Genomic DNA, 25,080 nt, shown 5'->3' on the forward strand with positions numbered 1-25,080 from the left:
TGGGCACCCCTGGTCAAACACCAGGTTTTGTTTATTTTCTGAATGTAAATAAGTTAACACACCCTTTACAGAGAACAGTTGTGCTGGTACGAGTGGATCAGACACAGCAGTGCTGCTGGAGTTTTTAAACACTGTCCATTTACTGTCCACTCCATTAGACACTGCTATCTTGTTGGTCCTTCTTGTAGATGTAAAGTCAGAGACTTTTTTATGTCATGAGTTATTATGAGTAAGATGTTTTTCCACTTTAGTAAGTGGAGCTAATGAAATGGACAATGAATGTAGAAAATAATCTCGTCTGTGTGTGTGTTTGTGTGTGTGTGTGTGTTTGTGTTAATATTATTATTATGAGTAAGATTATTGTTTTTTCCATACTGACCTTAGATCAGTCTTAGCTTATCAAAATCATGGTTTAAACGACCAAGGCCTTAATGATTATGTTCTTATCATAAATATCAGGGTCTGTTATTGTGTTATTGGTCCCAGCCTGCCAGTACATGATTAACAGATGTTCACACCATCACAGCCTTACTGCTCACAGTCTGTTCATTACTATCTATAAACTCTAGACCTGCTTTTATTATCGTTGTGAAGGACGTAATTTGGATTTGTTGACACAGACAAATTAAATATCCTGTAACATTCCTGCTAATATTGATAAAGCAACAGAATTAAACTTAGGAAGGATTTTAAGTTTTGTTTTATTAATAATTAACATTTGGCACTGCAATCAATAAAAATATCACTTAACACATTACAGATTGTAGTGGTACAGCAAGATCATTATTACATTAATCATCGATCACAGCAATGACAGCCATAATCACTACTCATAGTGGCTTACTAATGTATTCATACCATATCCATAAATGAGGCATACAGCAGTCCTTTGTGTAATATTGTATTTAAAGCCACCAGCTTTCCAAAAGTAAAATATGGTGCAATGTAGACAAAATTACACAGATAAACATCAGGAAAAAAAGGTTCAAAGGTTTGTAACCGTATAATAAAATATTTTAAATAATATAAATGGCACAACAAAAGATGTTTGTAGATGTTTTTTTTTTTTAGAACTTTATGTAAATTTTATTAGAACTTAATCCTGGATAGTCATTACATCATCATTCTGGATATTAATATTAGAATTATTTCACATCGCTGCTGTCAGAACAAAACCTTGTATCTCCAAAATGATAACTTTACAGGAGAAGGAAAAAACCTACTTTAGTTTTCATGTAAGTCAATGGAACCAGACTTTTTTCTAAGTCATTTTGGGCCGTTTCTTTTGGTCCATTCATCATGAAACTCACATTACACATAAAGCGACAGGCATTTTCAAATTATGTAAAAAACTGAAAAATGACAAAAATTGATATACAAGGTTTTGTTCCAACAGCAGCGATATATAATCCAATAGGTAGAACCAAATGAAAGTTATGTCATTGAAAACATTGAAATCACTGTTCAGAAGTCCGAAACAAACTTTTGGAGGATAGACTTTGTACAACAATGTAAGTTTTGTTGATTTTCTACGTGCTGCACATCATTTCACTCTTGGAAATCTCTGTAAAGTATGAATCAGTTTGCATTGCAGCCTATCTATGTAACAGTAAACATGTATTTTCTAGCAGAACTGCATCAGAGCTGCTGCAGTGCTAAGAGAGCATTTCTACAAATATTCTGATTAAAAGCAATATTGATTTGATGCCACAGGAAGCATATTTCAAGTCTCTGTCAGATCACGCAGCACTTTTGTAGCATTTTTGGTCTTTTTCTGTTTTCTATTTATATATTTAAAGCCTAGTAACTCATTAGGAAAAACATTTCTTATTTTTTCTCAGAAAAGCCCTGCTTTCTTTTTGAGGTCGCTCTGGCGCCACTTTGGTAAGCGCTGGAAAATCTTTCCTGGAGCAGCCGAGGAGGCTTTCAAAGTCAGCGTCAGTCAAATACTCCTGAAACAAACAGACAAGAAACACAGAAAAGATGAAGGAAGAAAAAAAAAAAAAGAATGAATGATGAAGAGAATAGTTCGGCCTGTATTACAGATACGTTGTGCTTGAAAACTATATTAGTTTTGCACTCACTGTTCTCTACACTGAAAAAGGTCATATACTGAATTGACTTAATTCAAATGTGTTTATTATTTCCACAAAAATAAAAATATTCAGCATCAACATAATTTCAGTCTTCAGTACTCACTTTTTGCAATAATTGCACTGATGTGTAGACAATATAATCCACTATAAAACACTTCTGTCAGTTCTCACCTCTCGTTTGTTGGGGTCCACTCCCTGAGGCAGCTCCTTTGGACTCTTATTAAGCAGAAACTCAGGACTCAGTGTGCCAGAGCTTGTAGGTTTGAACGGAGAGACTTCTATACGCATGTTGGAGGGGCTCTGAGGGGTTTGGGGTTTGAAGCTCTGGGGGGAGTTTTCACCAAAGGGTCCACCAGGGGCACCATCGATTCCGTCACCACCCACCGACATCCTGCTCAAAGCTGTGTTATTCAGGTTCTGCAAGGAGTTTGGAGAGATTCAGTCATTGTGAAGCAGATGCAGGGCGATATGGCTAGGAGATTAGTAATAACCCCTCAAATGACCAGGACCCATCAGTGGACCCAGGCTTCCAGTCCTTACTCCTATAATTTAAGAATAACTCAGCCAGTTTGCACTGTTTTGCGTTAAGTTACTGAATACTAAGCTTCAAGATGTAACAAGCCTGAGAATTTAAGGGGTTAAAACAGCTTGAATGCTTCTATGTATGCACATTTACTAAGTTCTGATAACTCCTTGAAACCTAGACTTAATATTTAGTTATAAATCTTGAGTTTTATCATTCAGTAACTAGCATGAATTAGTAACTACTGTGTAACTACTGTGTAACTAATGTGTAATTCTGAGAGTGAGGAATTGAAGTGGACATCCACATACAGACCCTTAGAGATTAAAACAGGGGTGCACAACTCTGGCCGGTGGGCCGGTGTCCAACCCAGTACTCAAACACACGGACTGAATCTGTCAATTAACAGATACATGAAGGTTCATAAGGTATTCATTGCATCAAATAAATGAATGGACCGCATACCATAGTGATCTGTGTAGCAGATGCTGAGTCACCCAGTTTACTCTTCATCTCTTCATATGATAACCCTCCCTGGAAAACACACAGTTATTCTGCTATGTGTTAATTGTTTTTTTTTTTTTGATAACATAAAACAGTCAGTCCTGTTGACCTTAACTAGTTAATGAGTTGGATCAGGTGTGCATGATGAGGGATATACAAAATATGCATAGTGTGAGGGTCCCAGAACTAGCATTGGGAACCCATTTCACTGCATGATGTGTAATAACTAGATACTGGCGCCCTCTAGTGCCCATTTCACCCACTCACACTCCACTTGTGAGAGTCCCAGGCGTTGAACCATCCTGTGAAGGTCGGGGGCTCATAGCCCTGTTTAACAGAGATGATTGGCGTCTCAGGGTCCCGACCAGCTGGGTGGGTCTTCAAGTACTGCACAGCGCTGGTGTATGCCTCCTGAGTCTCATACTGGTTGGCAGAGTTGCCAATCCACAGGAAGAGCTGAGTGTAACAAGAGGAACACATGCACTGAGCTCACTCAAGATCTGCCAGTAAGGCCTTAACATTTACACACATTTAGATGATTCCCCACTTATTACAATTACAGTTACCTCAAAACATCAACCAAAGTAATTTGCAAAGCTACAAATAGTAGTAGCAGCCATCCTGAAGCCTGAATTTTGCCCATTTTTAGTAAGTCCTGTCTTTGTAATGTCCAAGGGTCTTATATTACCACATTGATATTATCTAGGAAATAACTCTATTCATTGAAACCGCTAAAAGTGTCTGTTGGTTCCTGGTGTTACTAATATATTGCATTTCCTGATGGGTTGATATCTCATTTGGTTTCCAAAAGGAATCTAAATGTGTTCTACAGGAAAACTAGTAGTCTCTAATGGTATTCATTCAGCCAATTCCCATTAGAAAGTAAAACATTCAGGTTTTAATCCTAGTGATGCTAACATTTTTAGTCTTTTTTGTCAGCAGGGTGTGTTCTGATAGCCTCATGTTTCCACTCCATGTTGCCTCAATTGTGTTTCCTCAACATGAAAATAAGGGTGGCGTCCATACCTCTGATATATTTACTGACATTTATATTCTGATAGCATATGTTTAGTAAATAATATCTGAAATTGGATTTTGGACAATCTGCTTCCAAATTGATTTATTAGAACAGGTTGTACAACAAGAAGGAGAATCTGCTCAGCGATAGGCAGGATTAAAGATTTGTGCTCATGAATTAATTTAAACTTCACAATATTAACAACATTGCAAAACTATTTCAAACACAACTACACAACTGGCATCAACAAAAAAGAAGGGAAATACGTGCCACATAAATCAGACAAAGCATTTATTTACACCGATCATAGCATTAAGACCACCTCCTTGTTTCTACACCCATTGTCCATTTTATCAGCTCTGCTTACCATATAGGCGTCCATCTGTTTTCTCTGCACACTTTGTTAGCCCCCTTTTACCCTGTTCTTCAATGATCAGGACCCCCCACAGGACCACCACAGAGCAGATACGTTTTTCAGTGGATCGTTCTCATGACTGCAGTGACACTAACGTGGTGGTGGTGTGTTAGTGTGTGTTGCACTGGTACGAGGGGATCAGACACAGCAGTGCTGCTGGAGTTTTTAAACAACTCAGTGTCACTGCTGGACTGAGAATAGTCCATCAACCAGAAATATCCAGCCAACAGCGTCCTGTGGGCAGCGTCCTGTGACCACTGATGAAGGACTAGAGGATGACCAACACAAACTGTGGAGCAACAGATGAGCTACTGTCTCTGACTTTACATCTACAAGGTGAACCAACAAGGTAGGAGTGTCTAATAGAGTGGACAGTGAGTGGACACAGTGTTTAAAAACTCCAGCAGCAATGCTGTGTCTGATCCACTCATACCAGTACAACACACACTAACACACCACCACCACCTCAGTGTCACTGCAGTACTGAGAATGACCCACCACCCAAGTAATACCCATCACCCAGATTTTTTTTCTGTATACAGAGTCTAACTAGTTCTTATTCTCCTCAAACAGATTTTTAGCCTTTTATTTTGGAAACTAAATCAAGATATTATTATATATTACAAACAGTTGAGAGAAAAAATGAATGACTAGGCATAATATAAACTGATTTTGTTGAAAACGTTGCTGACACTATGCTAGATTGGTTACAGCTATATAACCATCTTTATTTATGATGTTGCTGTTAAAATGATTTACTAAATTAATTTACAAAGGATGACGAAAGAAAGAAATGAAGGAAAAGTAAGTAAACTGGACTGTGGGTGGAAAACGAGCGATGAAAAGTGGCATTTTGTCTAACACTCTGCTTAACCACCAGTGTATGGAAAAAAAATGTAACATAAGGTCTGTCCTTCTGTGTATCTGACACAAAGCCTTGTAGCCACATGCAAAGTGAGAGAAGAATGTGGTTTCCCATTGACTGACCTCCTCCCAGGTGTCCAGCAGCATGACATCATCCTCGTCCAGATCATCCTGGGTGAACTGGGCCACCTCAGTCATACGGAACTGGCCTGTCTGATTGGAGCATTCGAAGAGGCGTGGACTGTGCAGTGGTACCTCCTTCTCCAGCCTGGTGGAGACAATTTGTGAAGCTGTAAAAAGCCTAAATCAATCCAGTATCAAGAATATTCTGAAATTCTGAATATTCAATCATATTCTGGAAACAGTGACCTCATCTTGTTATTCACATAGCTTATCACTGGTGTCAAAAAACAGCATAAATAGATAAGTACAGTTTATTATTTAATAACAGTTACTAGTTATAACTTGTTTTCCCAAAATACTTTAAATTGTAACTATACCATCGGTTTACCTTTTGTTGTACAGTTTATAACATTTCAGTCTACATTGTTATTACTGAATAACACATCTTTAAAATGGCTTTTCATTATTTTTTTTATTTTTTTTAATAGTATGCATCAAATAAGACGTGTAAATATACTAATTATACCAATAATGCAAATGAGTATTAAAAATATCCTTTTTTTCAGTTTAATTGTCTTCTTGTCCCAATTTTTTTTAGTAAGGTTTCTTTGAATATGTATCCAGTCATATGCAAAGGTTTGGGCGCCTCTGGTTAAATGACCTGTTTTGTTGATTTTCTCAGTGAACATAAGATTACACACCCTCTTATTTAACATATTTGGAAAAAAAAATATACAATAAACAAGGCCTGTGCAGAACTAACATTTTATGTTTCATTTTCTCAAATATGTTAAACTCAGTAAACAGATAGAAAGTGTGTCGCTATAGAGGATGTGTTAATTTATTTTCACTGAGAAAATGAACAAAACAGGTACTTAAACCAAAGGTGCCCAAACCTTTGCATTCGATTTCCACCACAGGAAAAAGTGGGTCAATAAGACAATAGTTAAAAAAATGGATATTTTTAATACTCTCCGCATGTGTTTTTGAACCCTTAGGACTGGACAAAAAGCCACAGGTGGAATGTCTCAGATTGTGTATTTAATGAGATGGTGAGGTGGGCTGATGTCAATACTCAGTATTTTTCACGTACATGTCAGATGATGCCGATACATAACTATGTAAACAAATGTAAACATTTATAAAATGTAGAAATTGGGACTACATCTCCCTGGATTAGTATTCCAGAGAAATGTAACTATTGTGGCTGTAGGGTTACCAAAGCAATAAAATAAACAAAATGCAAACACTGTACCACAGTTGCCCAGCGATCAAATCTAAACATCTGACCAACGCTGATATTTTTAAGCAATTAGTACCTCTTGTCGCTGGCATATGGTGCTCTCCCACCCAAAGCCACCCAGAACTGAGGCGGCTCCTGCCCCTCCATCACTATCTGCTTATCCTGCTTCGAGAGCACATCACCTACAACCTTCCCCATCTCACGCTCATCACCACTGCAACCCTGTGAGCAGTGAACAGCCAAAATAAACACTACACAAAAACAGCAGTCATGTACTGTTCACTGCGTTTACAGAATAGAGGTATAAACCTGTGACCTCACAATGATTATAGTTATTTAAGAAATGATTTATCACAAGATTTCATGATATTTACAAAGTATAAAACATCTGCTTTTTATCTGGTGATTTTTACAGCAGAAAACAGTATGACAATTTTATTTTGGCTGAAAAATGAAGGCATACTATGTTGAATAATATTATAATCATTCATAAATATACTAACATTGCAAAATCTTTGGAATTGAATCATCACCTTCAGATCATTCATGTTAAATGACCACACTCAAATGAAGAAAACTGAATGAAGCATGTTCAGACTTACCTTGCCATACCACATGTAAGTGACCAGGTCAGTTTTGAGCAGAAAGACGTCGTTGGAGTTGAGAGAAGAGGCTCTGGCGGGCACTTCTGTGGCTTTGGTGTTTATTTCATTGGTTCCTCTGACCTGGAAAAGCTTGGCACCAGTATCAGGGTTCACTACACCAGGTTTTCCCGTACCACCCTTCAGGAGGACAACATGGAATTAAGAAAATGTAACAAGAAAAAACAAAAAGGTCAAAAAAAGGTTTTCTATTTGACCACCATTCATTCATATAATACAGAAAGTCAGCAGATATAGCAATGACAGTGTGGAGATGTCTCAGCTGCACTGATATCTGGATTTGGTGGAGTATTGCTGCAGAATTGACAAGAGCCCAATACTCAGTGATTGCAGGCATTGTGCATGATGAAAGGAGGCTTTAAATGCTTAATATTTTAGCAATCATAATAAAAAATCTACATTAATTCTAACGATTATTTCCAAATATACAAGTAGTAAATTGCACTATAAAGGCATATCTACATAAGGACGGTTGATGTGGCAAAAATATAACAAAGCGTTTTAATGATACACAACACATATCCTGAAAACAGCAGTACAGCATTTAAAGAAGAACACATAGTGAGATGCCATAGTGAGCGACAAGCCATTTCCATGAAGTGCTTTGCATCTAAAAGGACTAAGAAAGACTGTGAATATGACTTTTTAATTACACATACTTAATTTAAAATATTCAAGAAGAAACGGTAGGAAAAAACAAACAATGGGTAGAAATAAACAGAAAAATAAGATGGTATCATAATGGGCTGACATCCAATCAGTTGCTTGTAAATATGCAGTTTACAGAGTCACAGGCTCTGTTTGTTGTGGTTTACAGACTATGTAATTAGTCCAAATCTTTTTCTATTATACATGAAGTTGTTCAGTGTCCTAGAAGAATGATGCTACCCATCATATATCAAGATAATTATAATGATAATAATAACATATGCTCGTTTCGCCCAACCCTATATATATATTTACACACAATATTACGTGACTGCAGTAGAATATAGATGAGGAGAGTTTTACCTCATAGATGATCAGTCTGCCCTTAAAGATGGCCAGGAAGTGGCGTGGCTCTTTCCCCATGGTCACTCTGACCTGAACTGGAGCGCCGTTGTATCTGTTGTCTAAATTCACCGCCTGGTACGCACATGCAGTTATCTCATCCTGGGTGGCATGGCGACCCTAGACAACATGAGTTTAAGTGGAAATGAATGATGCTAAATTCAAAATTATGTAAAATGAACTACATAAACAGCCCTGAATTCCACTTAATAAGCATTTAAATTGAATCACATGGGATGTTTGTTTGAAAATCTGTCAAACACATCCAGCCATAGAAAATTCTGTTGTAAGTATTTAAAATTCTGTTGTCCATATAAACCAAAAGTTAATATTGTCTGTTGACATATTAGGTTAGCATCACTTTTCTCACCAGCCACATGTAGAGGATGTACTCTGGTTTGTTGGCTCTGTTGTAGGTGTACAGCACTAGATAACAGTCTCCTCCATAAAACTGTCCATAGGTGCTGCGTGGCACTTCCTGAAGCTCTAAGTTCTCTATTCGCCAGATCTGGGCAAAAGGCAACAAACACAAGAGAGTACGCAGTTACAAAGCATTTACAAACAGCTCTTTTCAGTGTTGCCTGTGTCCATGTTTGTATACTGTATGCGTGACAGTGGCAGCATTGGAAGTCTCCACACCTGAACTTCTCCAGATGCATCATCCACCATGCGCTCCTGTGCGGCCAGTTTAGGTTCAGCATGAAGCTCCAAGACATCAAACTTCACCTGGTCCACTTTGGCTGTAGGACATGCAAGTAAAATTATCACACAGCTAACATGTCATATTTATGACCTTAATGCTTATAACGTACAGGATGGCATACAGCCCCTTTAGTTTTTATTTAATGATATTTATTTAATTATATTTATTTATAATATAGTTTTAGCTTTAATTGGATTGTTGCTGTGCAACAAAGCAACATTGTACCATTTTAATATTAAACAAATTATGTTAGCATAGAGTATAGTACAAATGTCAGAGACGACGCATCATCAATATGATTTTCAGTTCAAATGGCTATTAAGTATGTTATTCAATTTTCAGCATCAGTGGAAAAAAAAACAGGAAATGTACATTTAACAGACAATTACACAGAAGCCACAACATCTAAATATAATATCACTTTCCTTTTCTTAGTAAGGGCTTCTTGACAGCTACACATTCTTTCAGACTCATAGTGTTGAGTTGTCTTCTCACAGTGGAAGTAAGAGTGGAGCTTGATTTTCTCCTCTCTGTCAAAGATGAACGCTTTAATTGCTGTTCATCTGATGGTGACCGTTTTGGCGGTCTACCAGGTCTTGCACGGTTGTTAGGAGTTGTTAGGATTTTCCTTTGACTTTCTTCTTCCTTATAAAAGTGGATTATTACATATCTGATAATCTATCTTGACTGGAAATTAATAATGAAGGGTGGTCTCTGACGTTTGCACAGTTCTGTATAAGCTAACACAAGCTATCATCTGCTGTATAATACGGTGAAGGGTGTGGTTACCTATCCTTCCCCTGGTGTAGGTGGTCCCCAGACCCTGCGTTAGGCCTGGCTCTGTCCAGGACTTGAAAAGCTGCTTAAATAAGGCAGACTCTCCACCTTCACTCATCACTTCTACGTGAGTTGTAGGGGGATAGTTCTTGGCCTTTATGAAGCCCTAAAGGAGAGCAGTTGAAAAGACTGTAGTCAATTTTATATGACTGCATAAAGCATCAACATATTCATATTCTGCCTTTTTTCCTTGTAATTTGTATTTTTTCCTAGAATGTGGGTTTATTTACCAAATACCTCTCTTTATCTCTTAGAATTAATAAATGACCTCTGTTCTGACTGGGTCCGCTACTCAAAAAGCAAGTTGAAATGTACAAAATGTTAAAGTACCCATTAAGTTATCATTTAACTTTATGCACGCACGCATCTCTATGTTTTATGAGACAAGGCAGAAATGCTGGTGGTTTAGCCTTTTCGCTAAGCTAATGTTAACCTCTACTGCTAACGAGTATATGAATTAAATGTAGCTTAACGCCTAAAAAAGTCTTGCTACTCAGTAACTACAGGAACTCCAATGCAAACTGGTTGAGCTATTCTTAGGGTATATAAGTGTGTAACAAAACTTTGGGCCTGCTGGTGGTCCCTGACCTTTTAAGGGGTTAACAGGTCTACAAACAAAAACACAAGTTTGATCGCTCAGATTTAAGTCATAATCCTCAAAACTTCTATCAAAGAAACTTCAGTGAGCCAGAATGAACCTGTGCTGTGATATGGGATGCTGTAGCATGCTACTAGAACAGCTCTACATTTGACAGTTTATTAGATAGATGTGGAATATAAGACACCTTAATCATTTTAAATATGTCACCTACCATCAAATACCATAAAATAACATTACTTATGTATTTTACCTAACAGCCTTCCAAACATTCCAAACATTCACAAGCCATCCAAGTGGAGTTAAGTGTTTAAAAATCGCATTTTTGAGTACAGGGGGTCTTTTAGTTTAGTCTGAAATCCTCAAGGCTGTATTGCTTCCCAATAGCCAGAAACAGCACAGCATTTAATCGCTTCTTTGTTTTCTCCACATCTTCCACTCCAATAGCTCTGCTACAGACAGTCTGCAGGAACAACACTCTTACATCACTTCAACTTGAATGGGCGGGGCTAAACTGCTGTAGGTTGAATGAGCGGTCATGTGTAAATGTGTAACATCACATCCGTGATGAATTCAGAACTGGATGTTTTTGCATTGTAGTTTCTATATGTGGACTGAGGAACAAATGGCTTTGTTTATATAGTACATACATCAAACTCTTGTTACAAAAAAAGCTAGGGAAATCTGTTTTTCCAAGATAGGGTTAGGGTTAGGGTCCAATCCCATTTCACCCCTTTCTACTTAGCCCTTACCCCTCCGGTTTGTGCGTTCACGACTAGGGGTAGGGTGTCCTGATTTTTTGTTGAGATAGAGGGGTAGGGCAAAGTGTTAGGGCAACATGGCCCTCCAAATGGAGATTTTTCAGAGGCACAATCCAAACAGTGTTGAAAAAAAGAAAAACTGTCAAGATGGCTGTGCGAGCAACCAAAGAAACCCACAAATGTAAGTATTTTCTCTGTTAAAAAAAATTACAATAGTCATTGTGTTATCTTACCGCGATCTGGACTAAGCGGTTAACGATGATGATGATGATGATGATTGTGTTATCTTAATTTTATGCCGTTTCAATGTATTAAGTTCCTTTTCTTCATAACAAGCACAAAAATCGCTAGTGGTATGCCAATGTCTTGGTAGCTAACTAGCTAATTTCCCGTTCCACCTTAAATGGTGCAGCAGCTGTGAAGCCTAAGGTGCCAGAAAGTAACTGCAGCACCATTTAAGGTGGAGTGGGAAAATTCGAACATAAAGCTGGCAAATAGCCGACTTCAGCTTTATATCGCTGAAGAAGTATGAGTGGGCAATAATAAATAATGCGTCTTCCCCTATTTGAAGGCATACGATTCCCTAAATTTAACTAAAGATCGGCAGCGAGGTTGCTGAACTTTCCTGCTTCTATCACTGGCAGGGTTACTTTCTTTATTTGAGGGTTGTCCCATTTCGTAGGGGAAGATTTCAACCACTCAATTCCAAGGGGCAAGGTGACACCCGAAAACAAGGGGCAGGGGTAAAAATAAGAAATGGGATTGGGCCTTAGACATGGACCAAGTCATTAATTTTCTTATGACTTCACAGGTCATTGAGACACTTACCACTGCTCGTTCCATAGCTGAACGCCTCTCTTGTAGCGTTGCCTTCTTTCCTTTCCACACTGACAAAGACACACCTCCCACATCCACAATGTAGCAGTCCTGAGAGAGAGAGCACGAAATTGAGAGAGACAGACAGACAGACAGACAGACAGAAGTCTAAGAGTTAGCAGCACACAAAACAGCATGTGAATGTGACAGAGAGCAAATTTTGCCAACCTCAGAATGCAGCAGGTCTTGGGTCAGTGGATTGGAGGCCACCTCTTGCACCATGAGCTGACCACTGGCATCTGAAACTCTGTGAAGATAATAACAAGCAATTAGGTATAAATGTACAATGTTTGACTGAATTAGGGAAGCAAGGACAAAGCACAGCAAGAAAGCAAGGATTTACCAAGTATATTAACTCAAATATAATGCAGGAATTCAATTGAATTGAATGTTAAAAAGTTAAGGATTTAACAATCACTTATCACTGTGTATGCAACAGTACTTACTGGTAGAGCTTGACATTGGCAATCTGCAACTGGTCTGGCGTGTCATCAGGTACAGCATCTCTCAGTGCCCCAGTTCTCTGACCCAGCACAGATATCATCATCTTCATCAGTTCAGGGGAGGCTTCTTCTCTGTCCCCCTCCACCACTCCAATCTGTGCTCGTCCTCCTCGCTCTCTGTCCCTGATGTCCTGAGCCAACATACATCCCTGCACAGAGGAGAGAGGAGCAAACATAACAAAACATTAAATATCCCATTATCTTCCATAAATGCCCCCTAGACCTCCATGTAAACTTTCCTATAGACTTCCACAATAAATCTCCCAAAGACTTCCATGATGGCTCCTTCATAGAGTCCACTGATAAACCTTGACTAGACTTCCATGATAAATCTCCCATTGATTCCCACAGTAAACCTCCTATAGACGTGCATAGTAAATATCCCACAGACTTCCATGTTAACCCCTTAAAATCCCAGGCTTATTATATACAAAGACTTATTAATCAGTAACTACAAGGACTTCAATGCAAACTACTTGAGCTATTCTTAGGTTATAGAAGTGTGTGACAAAATGGCCTGCTAAGGGGTTAAATCCCCCATAGACCTCTACTGTAAATCTTCAATAAAATCCCACAAGAACCACACATAGACTTCATAAACAAATAGGCATAATAAACAAACCTTCCATAGAATCCTACAATAAATATCCCAAGGACTTCTACCATAAATCCCCCATAGACTCAAATGACAACCCCCTCATTGATTTCCATGTGAAATCTATAGACCCTCACCACAAACATCCCATAGGCTTGCATGATGAATCTCTCATAGACTTACATAATAAACAAATCTTCCATAGAAGTCTATAATAAATCTCCCTCCCATAGACTTGCATATTAATCTCCCATGTACTTCCACAATAAATCTCTCATAGACTTTCCTCTCATAGATTGACGAATGGACAGAAACGTGTTAATTGCATGCTGATTCATATCAATTCACATAAGGTTCTATTTGAATGAACCAAGAGTTGATATGAAGCTCAGTTTGCCTTTAATCTCTCCCTCCTGTTGCTCTGAGGGCCGTTCCACTGCACAATTGTCTTTCCCATGTCCAGCAGGAAAACGTCCCCGGTGTTAAAGCTCTTCCAGGACACCTCCACCTACAGACAGCCAAATAGAATCAGGCTGACCTCATACAGTCATATCATTCAGTTACCCCAGCAGATACACTGGCTAATTAATTAAAATTGTGACTAAATGACAGTAGTTAATGACACAGTATTCTCAAACAGAACTTTGGATTAAAGTAATAGTTTGGCCAAAAATCAAATGATCAGCCAAGACATTGAATCACTGAACACTGAAAATGAGTGTAATAGGTCTCCTTTAACAGTGGCATCATTAACCTCTGTGGCAGTGACATTCTTCCTCCCTTTGACATGCAGCAGGCGCAGGATGTTATATATGTTGGTCTCAATGTGTTTGAACCCTGATGCAACTCCGCCTTTCTTGTATCTGTGGATGAAATGGAGAAGGTGGATGGGTAAACAGTTTCGAATCCACTCTACCGACCTCTATTATCTCCTCTGAATGAGCCCTTCCACTCACATGATGCCGTTTTTGAAGTAGCCTTTGAACTTCTGTGACTCGCAGCCCTGTACCTCCCGGTGCTGCACGGGGCTGCCGCCCAAATACTCGTCCAGCTGGGTCACGTAGATGGCCGCTGCGCCCTGCTCGTCCTGAGAGGAGTCATTTCCTATCCAGTAATGGATGTCCATGGAGTGAGAGGAGTCATGGCTTCCCTGAGTCACAAACACACACATGTGCAGTCATTTGCAAAGGTTCAACACCCGCCAGTCAAATGACATGTGTTTTGTTGATTTTCTAAGTGAAAATAACACAGAGAATACATTTTTTACACAATTACTGTCTTAACATATTGGAAAACAATATGATTTTAAAAACTACTAAGCTTTAAAATTTGCTTATTTTAATTGAAGCACTTTAATATTCAACACTATTTGATTTCAGATGTTTTGGAGTCGACTCCAATTTCGATTCCAAGTGATGGGAATCGATGGAGTCGATTCTAAGAGTCTGTTTCTCACAAAAATCTTGATTCCAAACAGTTAAACAGGCACAAAGACATCATCACTCATTTGGAGAGCTAACACTAGCTAACTTAGCAGACCAATGGTGCCTATGCCTGATTCTTGTATGCGAAAATATGTAGTCCATAGTCCATATATATATATATATATATATATATATATATATATATATATATATATATACATATATATATATATATATATATATATATATATATATATATATATATATATATATTCTGAGTATACACATGCATATAAATGCATTAATGTTTTCATCTTAAATGTGAGTGCTGTAATGTTACAGTCTTGTTTAAACTGACTGGTTTGTCAAGCTTTCAGTAGTTAAGCTTAGAAAAAAGAGAAGCTAGAGATGCGTTCTTCACACCTTTTCACCATTTTTTAGACAAATCTTTTTCACCTATTTACTGCCACTGTCATTCTTACTGCAGGTTTGTTTAGCAAGTTTCTGTAGAAGTTTTATCTTAGAATAATGGAGGAAGAAATGTTTCGAGACGATTGTGATTGACAATTTTGCAAATACAATTGATTTGAACATTCTGAAATCGATGCAGCTGAATCACCACCTTCAGATACATTTTTACACCCCTGGCACACATGAGTCAGATAAGAACCTGAGATATAAAAGCACGGAGCGAGACACACTGTCTGTAATTGGAATGTTCAGAGGGAGTGCCAAAGCCAACCAAGCTGAGCTGTTTTGATGGTCATTAATCTTGACATTTCAGCGCTACAGCTCTGAGCCTTCAGCAAGCCCTGTCTCACAGCAGAAGAGCTTCTAAGGAAACCCATAGTGTGACGTGTCTTAGGCTTACTCACGTGGAGAACAATGTAGCAGTCTCCTTCAAAGAAATTCCCGAAGGCTTGCTCCGGCACAGGAACCATTTTCATATTCTTATTAAGCAAAACAGAGACACGATTATACAGGCAAAGCAAGCTAAGCATGAGAAAATGACATGTCATCATCGAATGATCTGCTCAGTGTTTGTAACCCCATCCCTGAAGGTTCTATGTATTAAAAGTCATTTTTGGTTCTCTAAATAACCTTTCAGCAGACCGTTTGTAAAGTGTGAAGAACCACCATTTCTATTAACAACACCTCACTGAGTTGAAGTGGGGGTGATAAAGCAAACAGAGCACTTAAGTGTGCAGGGCAGTGGGACCAAGCCTAGAAAATACTGTTCTATACAAATGAAAGGTTTTTTCTAGAACATTCGGCCAAGAAACATTAAGGGACCTATTATTGACATATTTATTAGAGCGTAGCATAAATGCATCCAAAAACATAACACTGATGGTGTTTCTCTCACATTGATGGTCCATATTTGGAGGCCAGGCTTGTAGCTGATGCCTTTGAACGCGTCTAGAGCTCTCTCACTCATCCTGCTGTAAATAGATAGATAGATAGATAGATAGATAGATAGATAGATAGACACATGCATTAAGACATACATACACTACATGGACAAAAGTAGTGTGACACCCCTCCGAATTATAAATAAATATAAAATAAATGGATAAAATAAAGCACACAGCCTTGCAGGCTTGATTGACAAACACTGGCAGTAGAACGGGTCGTACTGATGAGCTCAGTGACTTTAAACATGGCACTGTCATAGGATGCCACCTACGTCACAAGTCAGTTTGTGAAATTTCTGTCCTGCTAGATCTGCCCCTGTCAACTGTAAGTGCTATTGTGAAATGGAAGCACCTTGGAGCAACAACAGCTTAGCCACGAAGCGGTAGACCACACAAACTCACAGAGTGGGGCTGCTGAGTGCTGAAACGCACAGTGCCTATTTTCTGTTGAATCCCTAAAGAGTTTCATATTGCCTCTGGAAGCAACATCAGCAAAAGAACTGCACATTAGTAGCTTCACGAAATGGGTTTCCATGGCTGAGCAGCTACACACAAGCCTAAGATCAAAAGGCACAATGCCAAGCATAGGATGGAGTGGTGTAGATCACGCCACCACTGGATTCTGGAGCAGTGGAAATGTATTCTGTGGAGTGACAAATCAGCCTTCTCTATCTGACAGTCTGATGGGCAAATGTGGGTTTGCCAGGAGAACTTTACCTGCCTGACTGCATTTTGCCAACTGTAAAGTTTGGTGGAGGAGGGATAATGCTATGGGGTTGTTTTTCAGGGGTTGGCCTAGACCCCTTAGTTCCAGTGAAGTGAAATCTTAATGCTTTAGCAGACCAAGACATTTTGGACAATTATACGCTTCCAACTTTGTGTGAACAGTTTGGGGAAGGCCCTTTCCTGTTCCAGCATGACTGAGCACCAGTGCACAAAGCAAGGTCCATAAAGGCATGGCTGGGTAAGTTTGGTGTGTAAGAACTTGACAGGCCCGCACACAGCCCTGACCTCAACCCCATCAAACACCTTTGGGACGAACTAGAACAGAGATTACTAGCCAGGTCTCGTCCAACATCAGTGTCTGATCTCACAAATGCTCTTCTGGATGAAAGGTCAAAAACTCCCACAGACACTCTCCAAAATCTTGTAAAAAGCTTCCCAGAAGAGTGGAAGCTGTTATAGCTGAAAAGAGGGGACCAACTCCATATTAATGCCTATGGATTTAGGCTGGGATGTCATAAAAGTTCCTAGGTGTGATGTGTAGGTGTCCCAATCCTTTTGTCCATATAGTGTACATTACTCTCGGCTTTTAATTAAATACACATAGTTTGCATAAATAGTTGGAAGACAATTTATTTCCATTCTTTAGTAACATCAAGACACTTCATAGCCATTTTCAGTACAAGTAGAGAGAGGAAAGAGTATTTTATACATCCAGATCCAGCTTAAACATGTACATTCGACATGTATGTTCACTGGAGGTTTTGGGTGGTTAATAAATTAATATTTGCATCCCCTAGATCTCATTACCACTACTGTAAAGAAATATGAGCTGGCAGGTTTTCTCACTAGGACGTATTTACTTCAAACCACTCTGAAGTACACCTTGATCATTGAATTATGCAGAAATTGTTTAAAAATTGGTGGAATTCCCCTTCAATCCATGTCCAAAATGTGGCAGAATGAAACCAGCTGATGGCTTTGGTGAGAAAAAAAAACCCCATAGATTTCAGAACATATTGGCAGGTCATGAAGACATATTTGAATCATATTTGAATCATTTAAATTCGTAGCACTGTTTGATTGATTCTATAGGTGGAGCAAGAGGCACGCTGCAGTTCCAGCAGGATGTAAGAGACACCACCCCAAATTTAAACCATTCCAGCTCTGGTATGAAGCTGAAAGCCACATCAGATAAAGCGCTTACTCATACAGAACAAACACGGGCTCTGATACAGTGTGACTAATGGGTATTGTAGTATAGGGAGATTTAAGTGTAACACGTCTGAAATTTTTATACTGTACTCTACAGCAGAGCCGGGATTAATCAAAGCATGGAGTGCTATTTATTTATTTATTTATTTGTGTGCTAATGAAGTGCATCTAGTGTCACCATCGAACTACAGACAAATACTGCACATCCATAACTACTGCAGTACAGACTGCATAGAAAATGGAGCTGCAACTGCATAAAACCAAGCACACCTATTGTAGAATATTGATATAACAACAATGGTCCCTATTTATCACATTTCTTAAGAGTAATAATACTGACCTAGGATCAGCTTCTGTGTTTTTAGGTAACACTGAATACAATTCCATGACCTGATGAGGCCTGATCTTGGGTCAGTGCTCTTACTCCGAGATGCTTGATAAATGTGGGCCAGTGTTGTATGCTAACATCACCCTCCAGCCCATTAACTGACGTGTCATGTTTCCATAAATGCATAATTCTGCAGTACCTAAGGTTTAATAAGCAAACAGGTTCATCTCCCAAGAACAGCATATGAATAATGAGAGCAGAGTACGTTCTGATGTTCTGTGTACACTCCGTCTGGAAAGACTGGTTTGCTATTCAATTAGCCTGCAGTGTGTATTGACTCAGCTCTCAACAATAGCTTCCATTTACAGGCATTTACACAAGGCTTAATGAATTACATGGCTTAGTTTCATAACGCCCCCTTGCATTGTGCCAGTTCAAATGCATGAAGGCCAGACCATTTCTTATGTAGCCCAAATAGGTAGCCAAAATAGTAGTAATAGTAGACCATAAAGAGATATAATGATAGAAATAAAGGAAATGTGGGGACAGTTTAAGTAAAGGCAATTCAACATCTACATTCAAACCACCGACAATAGCATACAGCATAATGTAAAGTATACGGCACACTTTAGGGCCTTTACAATGGTCTAAATAATTTGAATGAGATATTAGACAGAGAAATTGACATACATTATATTAAGAATGTTAAACATGCAGTTAATTCCAATCATTCATATCAACCTGTCATTGTGTGACTCTTACCTTACAATCCGGTCAGAGCCAAATACTGTCCCGTTCACCCTGCCTGTATGTCTATATGATCAAATCTCTGCAGTGGCCGCTTCCCTCTCGGACTCCGTGTGTAAATCTGGGTGTGTTTCTGTCCATCTCTCCACCCAGGTGAGCACACACCTGCGCACATACACTACTCACTCAAATGGCTTTATATGGACTATAACTTTAGCTTCCATCCTCCTTTATTGTATTAAAGGGACCGTATCACCAAAAATTTAACTTTCCTTGCTTTTTTGAAAAAAAGAGTTTGATGTAGTATGTAAACACCTCACTCACCAATACATACACAGAAACTAAGCTCATCTGAGTTCAGTGTTTTTGTGATGTCGTTTACATATAGTCAAGTGCAAATGTTTGGATGTGAGTTTTTACTGTTTTTCACACATAAAACCACACAAACAGAAGCAAACCTCAGGGGGAGGTTACTGTGCCTGGCAGACTGATACATGAAAATGATGTCTGCTCTGAGTTGCTGGCACACATTGAGTGCTTTTACATGCACTTAATCTGATAACTGCAGAAAAGCAGATGTTGTCAGTAATCTGATCAACGCATTTATATGCATTTGTGTAATCAGATAATGAGGAATCTCCAGGTCTATATGAGTCTGGCAGTAATAAACTCACAGAAGAAGATGTAATGTAGATGAAACGTAAAACTCAAACTTCATGCCGCTGCTTTTTTTTTTTTTTAAACATTATGCCACTTTACCTGAAAATATGAATATACATCATCTATGACGCATTAAGCATGTAGTTCGCTCCAAAAGTGTTGGTTTTTCTGGTACCGCGGTCTGTTTCTGCACATGCGCAAACTGAGAAATCCGAAAGAAATCAGAGTAAGAGTACACGTGCTGAGAAATCTGATTACTGAGCTGAAATTAAGCTCTCTTTATCAGATTTCTTAATCAGATTTGTAGACTTTACACCGATCTAATAAATTGGAATATGCTGGAGTATGTTTGTAAACGCAGTCATTGTTTTTTAGGCAAAAAGCAGTTCTTATAACTGTAACATGAATGGGTAGGGCTAAACTGTGGTAGGCTTACTAGGTGAATATGTATGTATGTATGTGTTGACATCACATAAAAATTCTAAATGGACTGTTTGTGCAGCTTAATTCCCATATGTGGGGAGTGAATGTCAAGTTTTGAAACTTTAATATTTACATAGTACATCAAACAAAAAGAGGAAATTTAAAAAGAGGAAATTTTGTTCCTTTTTCCCCTGACATGGGCCCTTTAATTATCTTGTATTCATTTGACTGTTACTACATAAGCTAATTAGACAGACGGAGAGTTAATTCAGTGTCTCCAGGCCTCCTCCACACTCCTCTCACAGCCAAAAAGGATGTCTCTCCCTGCTCCAGGATCAGTTCAGTAGGGAGTGTGATTGAGGGGCTCCAGAGAGGGGCTCTCATTAAACTCTTTTCCGCTAACAGATGGACAGACTGGGCGAGGAGCCTCTTGGATAGAAATCAGAGACTTTTCTGCAGCAAACAGCCCATCAGACTCTATGCTGATCAGTGAGTGGCAAAATGATGCCTGATTAAAGTTTAGAGTCTCGTCTTTAGTGGCAGACGGAAATGCTCAAATGCTCCAGTGGCAGTCTGTGTGCAAACACAGCTCGTCTTCATTTAACTTAAGGGCATATATCACTACATTTTCTGAGCTTTTGGAGATAAAAGAGACTGATGTAGTATGTATATAAAATTTAACATTGTTAAAGTTTCAAAATATGCCATTCACGGGCGGCACGGTGGCGCAGTGGGTAGCGCTGTCGCCTCACAGCAAGAATGGCCTGGGTTCGATTCCCGGCCGGGTGACCAGGGTCATTTCTGTGTGGAGTTTGCATGTTCTCCCCGTGTCTGTGTGGGTTTCCTCCCACAGTCCAAAGACGTGCAGTCAGGCTGATTGGACACGCTAAATTGCCCATAGGTGTGAATGTCTATGTCTGTCTGTCTGCCCTGCGATGGACTGGCGACCTGTCCAGGGTGTATCCTGCCTTCCGCCCAATGACAGCTGGGATAGGCTCCAGCACCCCACCGCGACCCAGAAGGATAAGCGGTTTAGATGATGGATGGATGGAATATGCCATTCACACTCCAGTCAATATGGTTCATATATAGAAATTAAAGGGGAGTTTCAGATTTTTTTCAACATGTTTGCATAATTCATTCGTTGAAATGTAAACAAAGTCATTCAGAGTGGTTCGATGTGAAATGGTTCATTGTAGAAAATCTTTTCGGATTTCTTTACAGTGGTGGTGATAGAAAACAGGGATCATGATGTCTACAACACAAATACAGTAATTTTATTTACTATCCACCACTTCTTACTTCTGAATTTTTACATGTAATGATGATGGTAAAATAGTAAATCTGGAAAATAGAAGTTTTACTGGGGACTATTTTGTCTTAGAATGCCCTGCATAAACCTCCCCACCATGAATGGATGTTTTAAAATATGTTTTAGGCCAAAATGTTATGACAGAACTACTGTAAAACAAACAATGTCTAAGGATCAGGCAGCATATTCATAACCATTTCATATAATAGCTTTTTGTCAGGGAGCTTTTGGAGCTTCAGACATCTGGTTCCTATCACCACCACTGTGAAGAGTTCTGACTCTGTAAGTCTTTCTAGAACAGATTATTTCACACCAAACCACTCTGAATGACTTTGTTTACATCTTAACCCATTAATTATTTCAAAATAGTTGAGAAATCGGTCAGATTCCCCTTTAAATTGCACAACCTGCCTTGAATTCATTGCTTTTGTGATGTCATAAAAATCAAGACTTTAACACAGGACCACTTATTCAGCTTACCACAGTTTAGCCTGGCTTGTTCATGTTAAATTATAAAAAGTGCTTTTGAATGAGACCCAATTCAGGGCAGCCAATCAGAGCTTATATATAATAATTAAGGCTGTTTTGGCACATAAAACCACACAAACGTTATAAGTGGACCTTGGGAAAATAATAAAATACAAAAAATGTAGGATTTTGGCCCTTAAAAAAAAAAAAAAAATTAACCCCTTAAACGGCCAGGGCCTACCAGCGAGCCAAAAGTTTTATTACACATTTCTATAACCTAAGAATAGCTCAGCCAGTTTGCAGTGGATTCGCTGTAGTTACTTTATAATGAGCCTGAGTATGTTACAAGCCTTGCATTTTAAGGGCTTAAAAGTAATTAAAGCAATCACAATTACAATTTCTAATAATATAAAATATCAACAGTTTCATATACCTTAGAAGTGTGGATCTTGAGGTGAGCAGCGATTGGTGAAGGTACAGAAGCCGCTGTGAAAGACTGTGATGTGGTTCAAAAGAAGCGCAACACCACTCCAAGAAAATGAATGATGAAAGATCCTCCGCTTCAAAGCAAACGCAATGACAAGCGGTCAAAAACATGAACATCTCACACTAAATGAAGTCTACAGCAATAGCTGAGAACATAAATGATTCAACTGGTGTTCTGCCATTCAGACAGTAGCTCAGTAAATGAATGCCACTGTGCAGAACCCTTCAACATGGCGCAGTAAGTAAAAGTATTGAATAGTCACAAAGGGCCATACTGCTCAGTGCATCACCTAAAGGGGAATTCCATTGATTTTTCAAAATTTCTGCATAATGTAGTCATAACGTTAACAAACTCATTCAGAGTGGTTTGATGTGAAATGGTTCATTGTACAGAAAATTACGTACTCAGATTTCTTTAGAGTGGTGGTGAGAGGAACCGGGGTTTTAATGTCTACAACACAAACATAGCCGTTTTATTTACTATGCAAACCCACCAGTGAACCCACAATGGAAGTTTTCTTTGGGGACTATTTTGCCTTACAACACCCTGCAGGTACCTCTCCGCCATGAATGTATTTTTAAAAAGAAAAAAAAAAAACTTAGACCAAAAGCTTTTCAAAAACTATCATAAAATAACATATCAGGCATCAGGCAGTATATCCATAACCAATTTATGTAATAATTTTCTGTGAGGGAGGTTTTAGTGACGACAAACTCTTAGACGTCTGGTTCCTATCACCACCACTGAGATCAATTCTGACTCCAATTTTCTCTAGAATGAAGGATTTCATATAAAACCACTCTAAATGACTGTGTTCAAATCTTAATGATCTAATTATGCAGAAATTCTGTGTAAGGTAAGGGGTAAGAGCCACAGGATTTGGATCTCTGTCCCAATTGGTGCACCTGTCCTCTGGCCTTCAAACGCAGAGGCACACAAAGACTATGAGGCTCTTAAAGGTGTTGCATTTCTCATATCGGTGTTCATAGGTGTGCTCACAAGCCCCATCTGTGCACCCTTAAATGTGGCCTTTGGTGAGGTCTGTATCGATATGGACACAGCAGCGGCCAAAAGTCCTTGAGATACAATCAATCTAATCAGAAAGGACGATGTATATACAGTTGTCTATCCGACGAAGCAAAGAAAATGCTCAGACGTGCATTAAAATTGATTTTTCTTAATTAATTTAACTTGTTACTGAGCTGCATTATGCTTGCAGATTGCACATCAGAATTGGAAGCCCATTCCTGCTACCTAGAAGAAAGAAAATTGTCTGTTTTTTTTCACTCCTCCTCTGTTTCTGCAAGCAAAATGTCAAAAAATTCACTTAGTATTACAAATTAATGACTTATTCTCATTAGGTCGCCAGGAGACAGCACTTAATAATAATAATCAAATATTCAATATGATTAAATAACAACCAAATCATATTTATAAACCTATATTTTTCTACAAAATCTGGAAATAAAAGTTTGTATAATGGGACAGACTGTCTACTTACACCTTTTAACATTTTCGTAAGTTAATATTGCCGTTCCAATCCTCCTCTCCACATGTGCATGAACCAATGTGTCTACAAAAGCTTTACTGACTACTAAATAAAAATACACACTGCCAGTAAAAAAGACTGAAAACGTGGGAAACAAAATCTGATTCAACACTACATTCTTTGCTAGGTAGTTCACATAGTGGCAAGGTTACAGCACATAAAATGATGAAGAAGTGCTGCTTGTTTCAGTCCTGGTGGTAAACCTGATGCTTCATAATGAATCACAACTTTGGGAAAAAAAAACAAAAAAAAACCAAGATTTTTCTTACCTCAGATTTGTTCTCCAGAAGCATGAACACCGCTGGGAATAACGTATTACTATTGCATTCCTGTTGACATTTTCTCGATAAAGACAGCTGATCTCATGGTGGTTGCTAGGAACTTGATGGGCTTAAAGTTCATCTCAAATCATGCAAGAAACTGAAAGTTTGATTATTAACCTTTTCACTCACAGGAACTCATTCCAGTGTTGTCCATTCACAGACACCACAGAACCAGAGCTGGGCAGAATACTGTCAAAAAGTAGTGAATACACTGTCCCAAATGTATTCAGTAACGTGTATTCAGAATACATCGTCATAAGGCACATGGGAAAACTTTTTTATTTACTTAATTCACACGGTTAGTGATTGGCAGTTTTCTTCCAGTAATTCTTATGTTAATATGTTTCATGCAAAATTTGAATCGTTCTTCACAAGAGGTCTGCTACTCAAACCATACAGCAGTCATTCCGCAGCAGATATGAATGACTGCTGTATGGTTTGAGTGGCAACCTGTTCTGACTCCACAGGGATTCCACACCTAGGAAAACACCTTGTGGAAGCAAGCCATAGTTTATAGCAGCCTAATGTGGTGGTGACTGAGCTGAGAAAAACTGGTTTATGGGATTTATGTGTTTCTTTATACGAAATATTTAATCTCAACATCCCAACCAGAAACTGCTTCAGGTTTACATACA

At 38.7% G+C, this 25,080-nt stretch overlaps 1 protein-coding gene across 1 annotated transcript; it reads right to left on the reverse strand.

The window, feature by feature from the left end:
* Window positions 1-1,337: 1,337 nt before the first annotated feature.
* On the reverse strand, window positions 1,338-24,517 carry vill (villin-like). The gene is given in 23 exon segments (XM_036557897.1): window positions 1,338-1,897; window positions 1,899-1,952; window positions 2,268-2,513; window positions 3,085-3,153; window positions 3,391-3,579; window positions 5,544-5,688; window positions 6,863-7,008; window positions 7,389-7,568; window positions 8,460-8,618; window positions 8,869-9,006; window positions 9,138-9,238; window positions 9,991-10,144; window positions 12,226-12,324; window positions 12,442-12,520; window positions 12,720-12,925; window positions 13,769-13,879; window positions 14,126-14,234; window positions 14,328-14,521; window positions 15,671-15,745; window positions 16,162-16,237; window positions 19,239-19,388; window positions 22,520-22,646; window positions 24,392-24,517. Coding segments are annotated over 20 exon segments (2,586 nt in total). The 5' UTR covers window positions 16,234-16,237; window positions 19,239-19,388; window positions 22,520-22,646; window positions 24,392-24,517; the 3' UTR covers window positions 1,338-1,837.
* Window positions 24,518-25,080: the final 563 nt, after the last annotated feature.

This window comes from Colossoma macropomum, unplaced genomic scaffold (genome assembly GCF_904425465.1).
Source record: "Colossoma macropomum unplaced genomic scaffold, Colossoma_macropomum, whole genome shotgun sequence".
Lineage (NCBI taxonomy): Eukaryota > Metazoa > Chordata > Actinopteri > Characiformes > Serrasalmidae > Colossoma > Colossoma macropomum.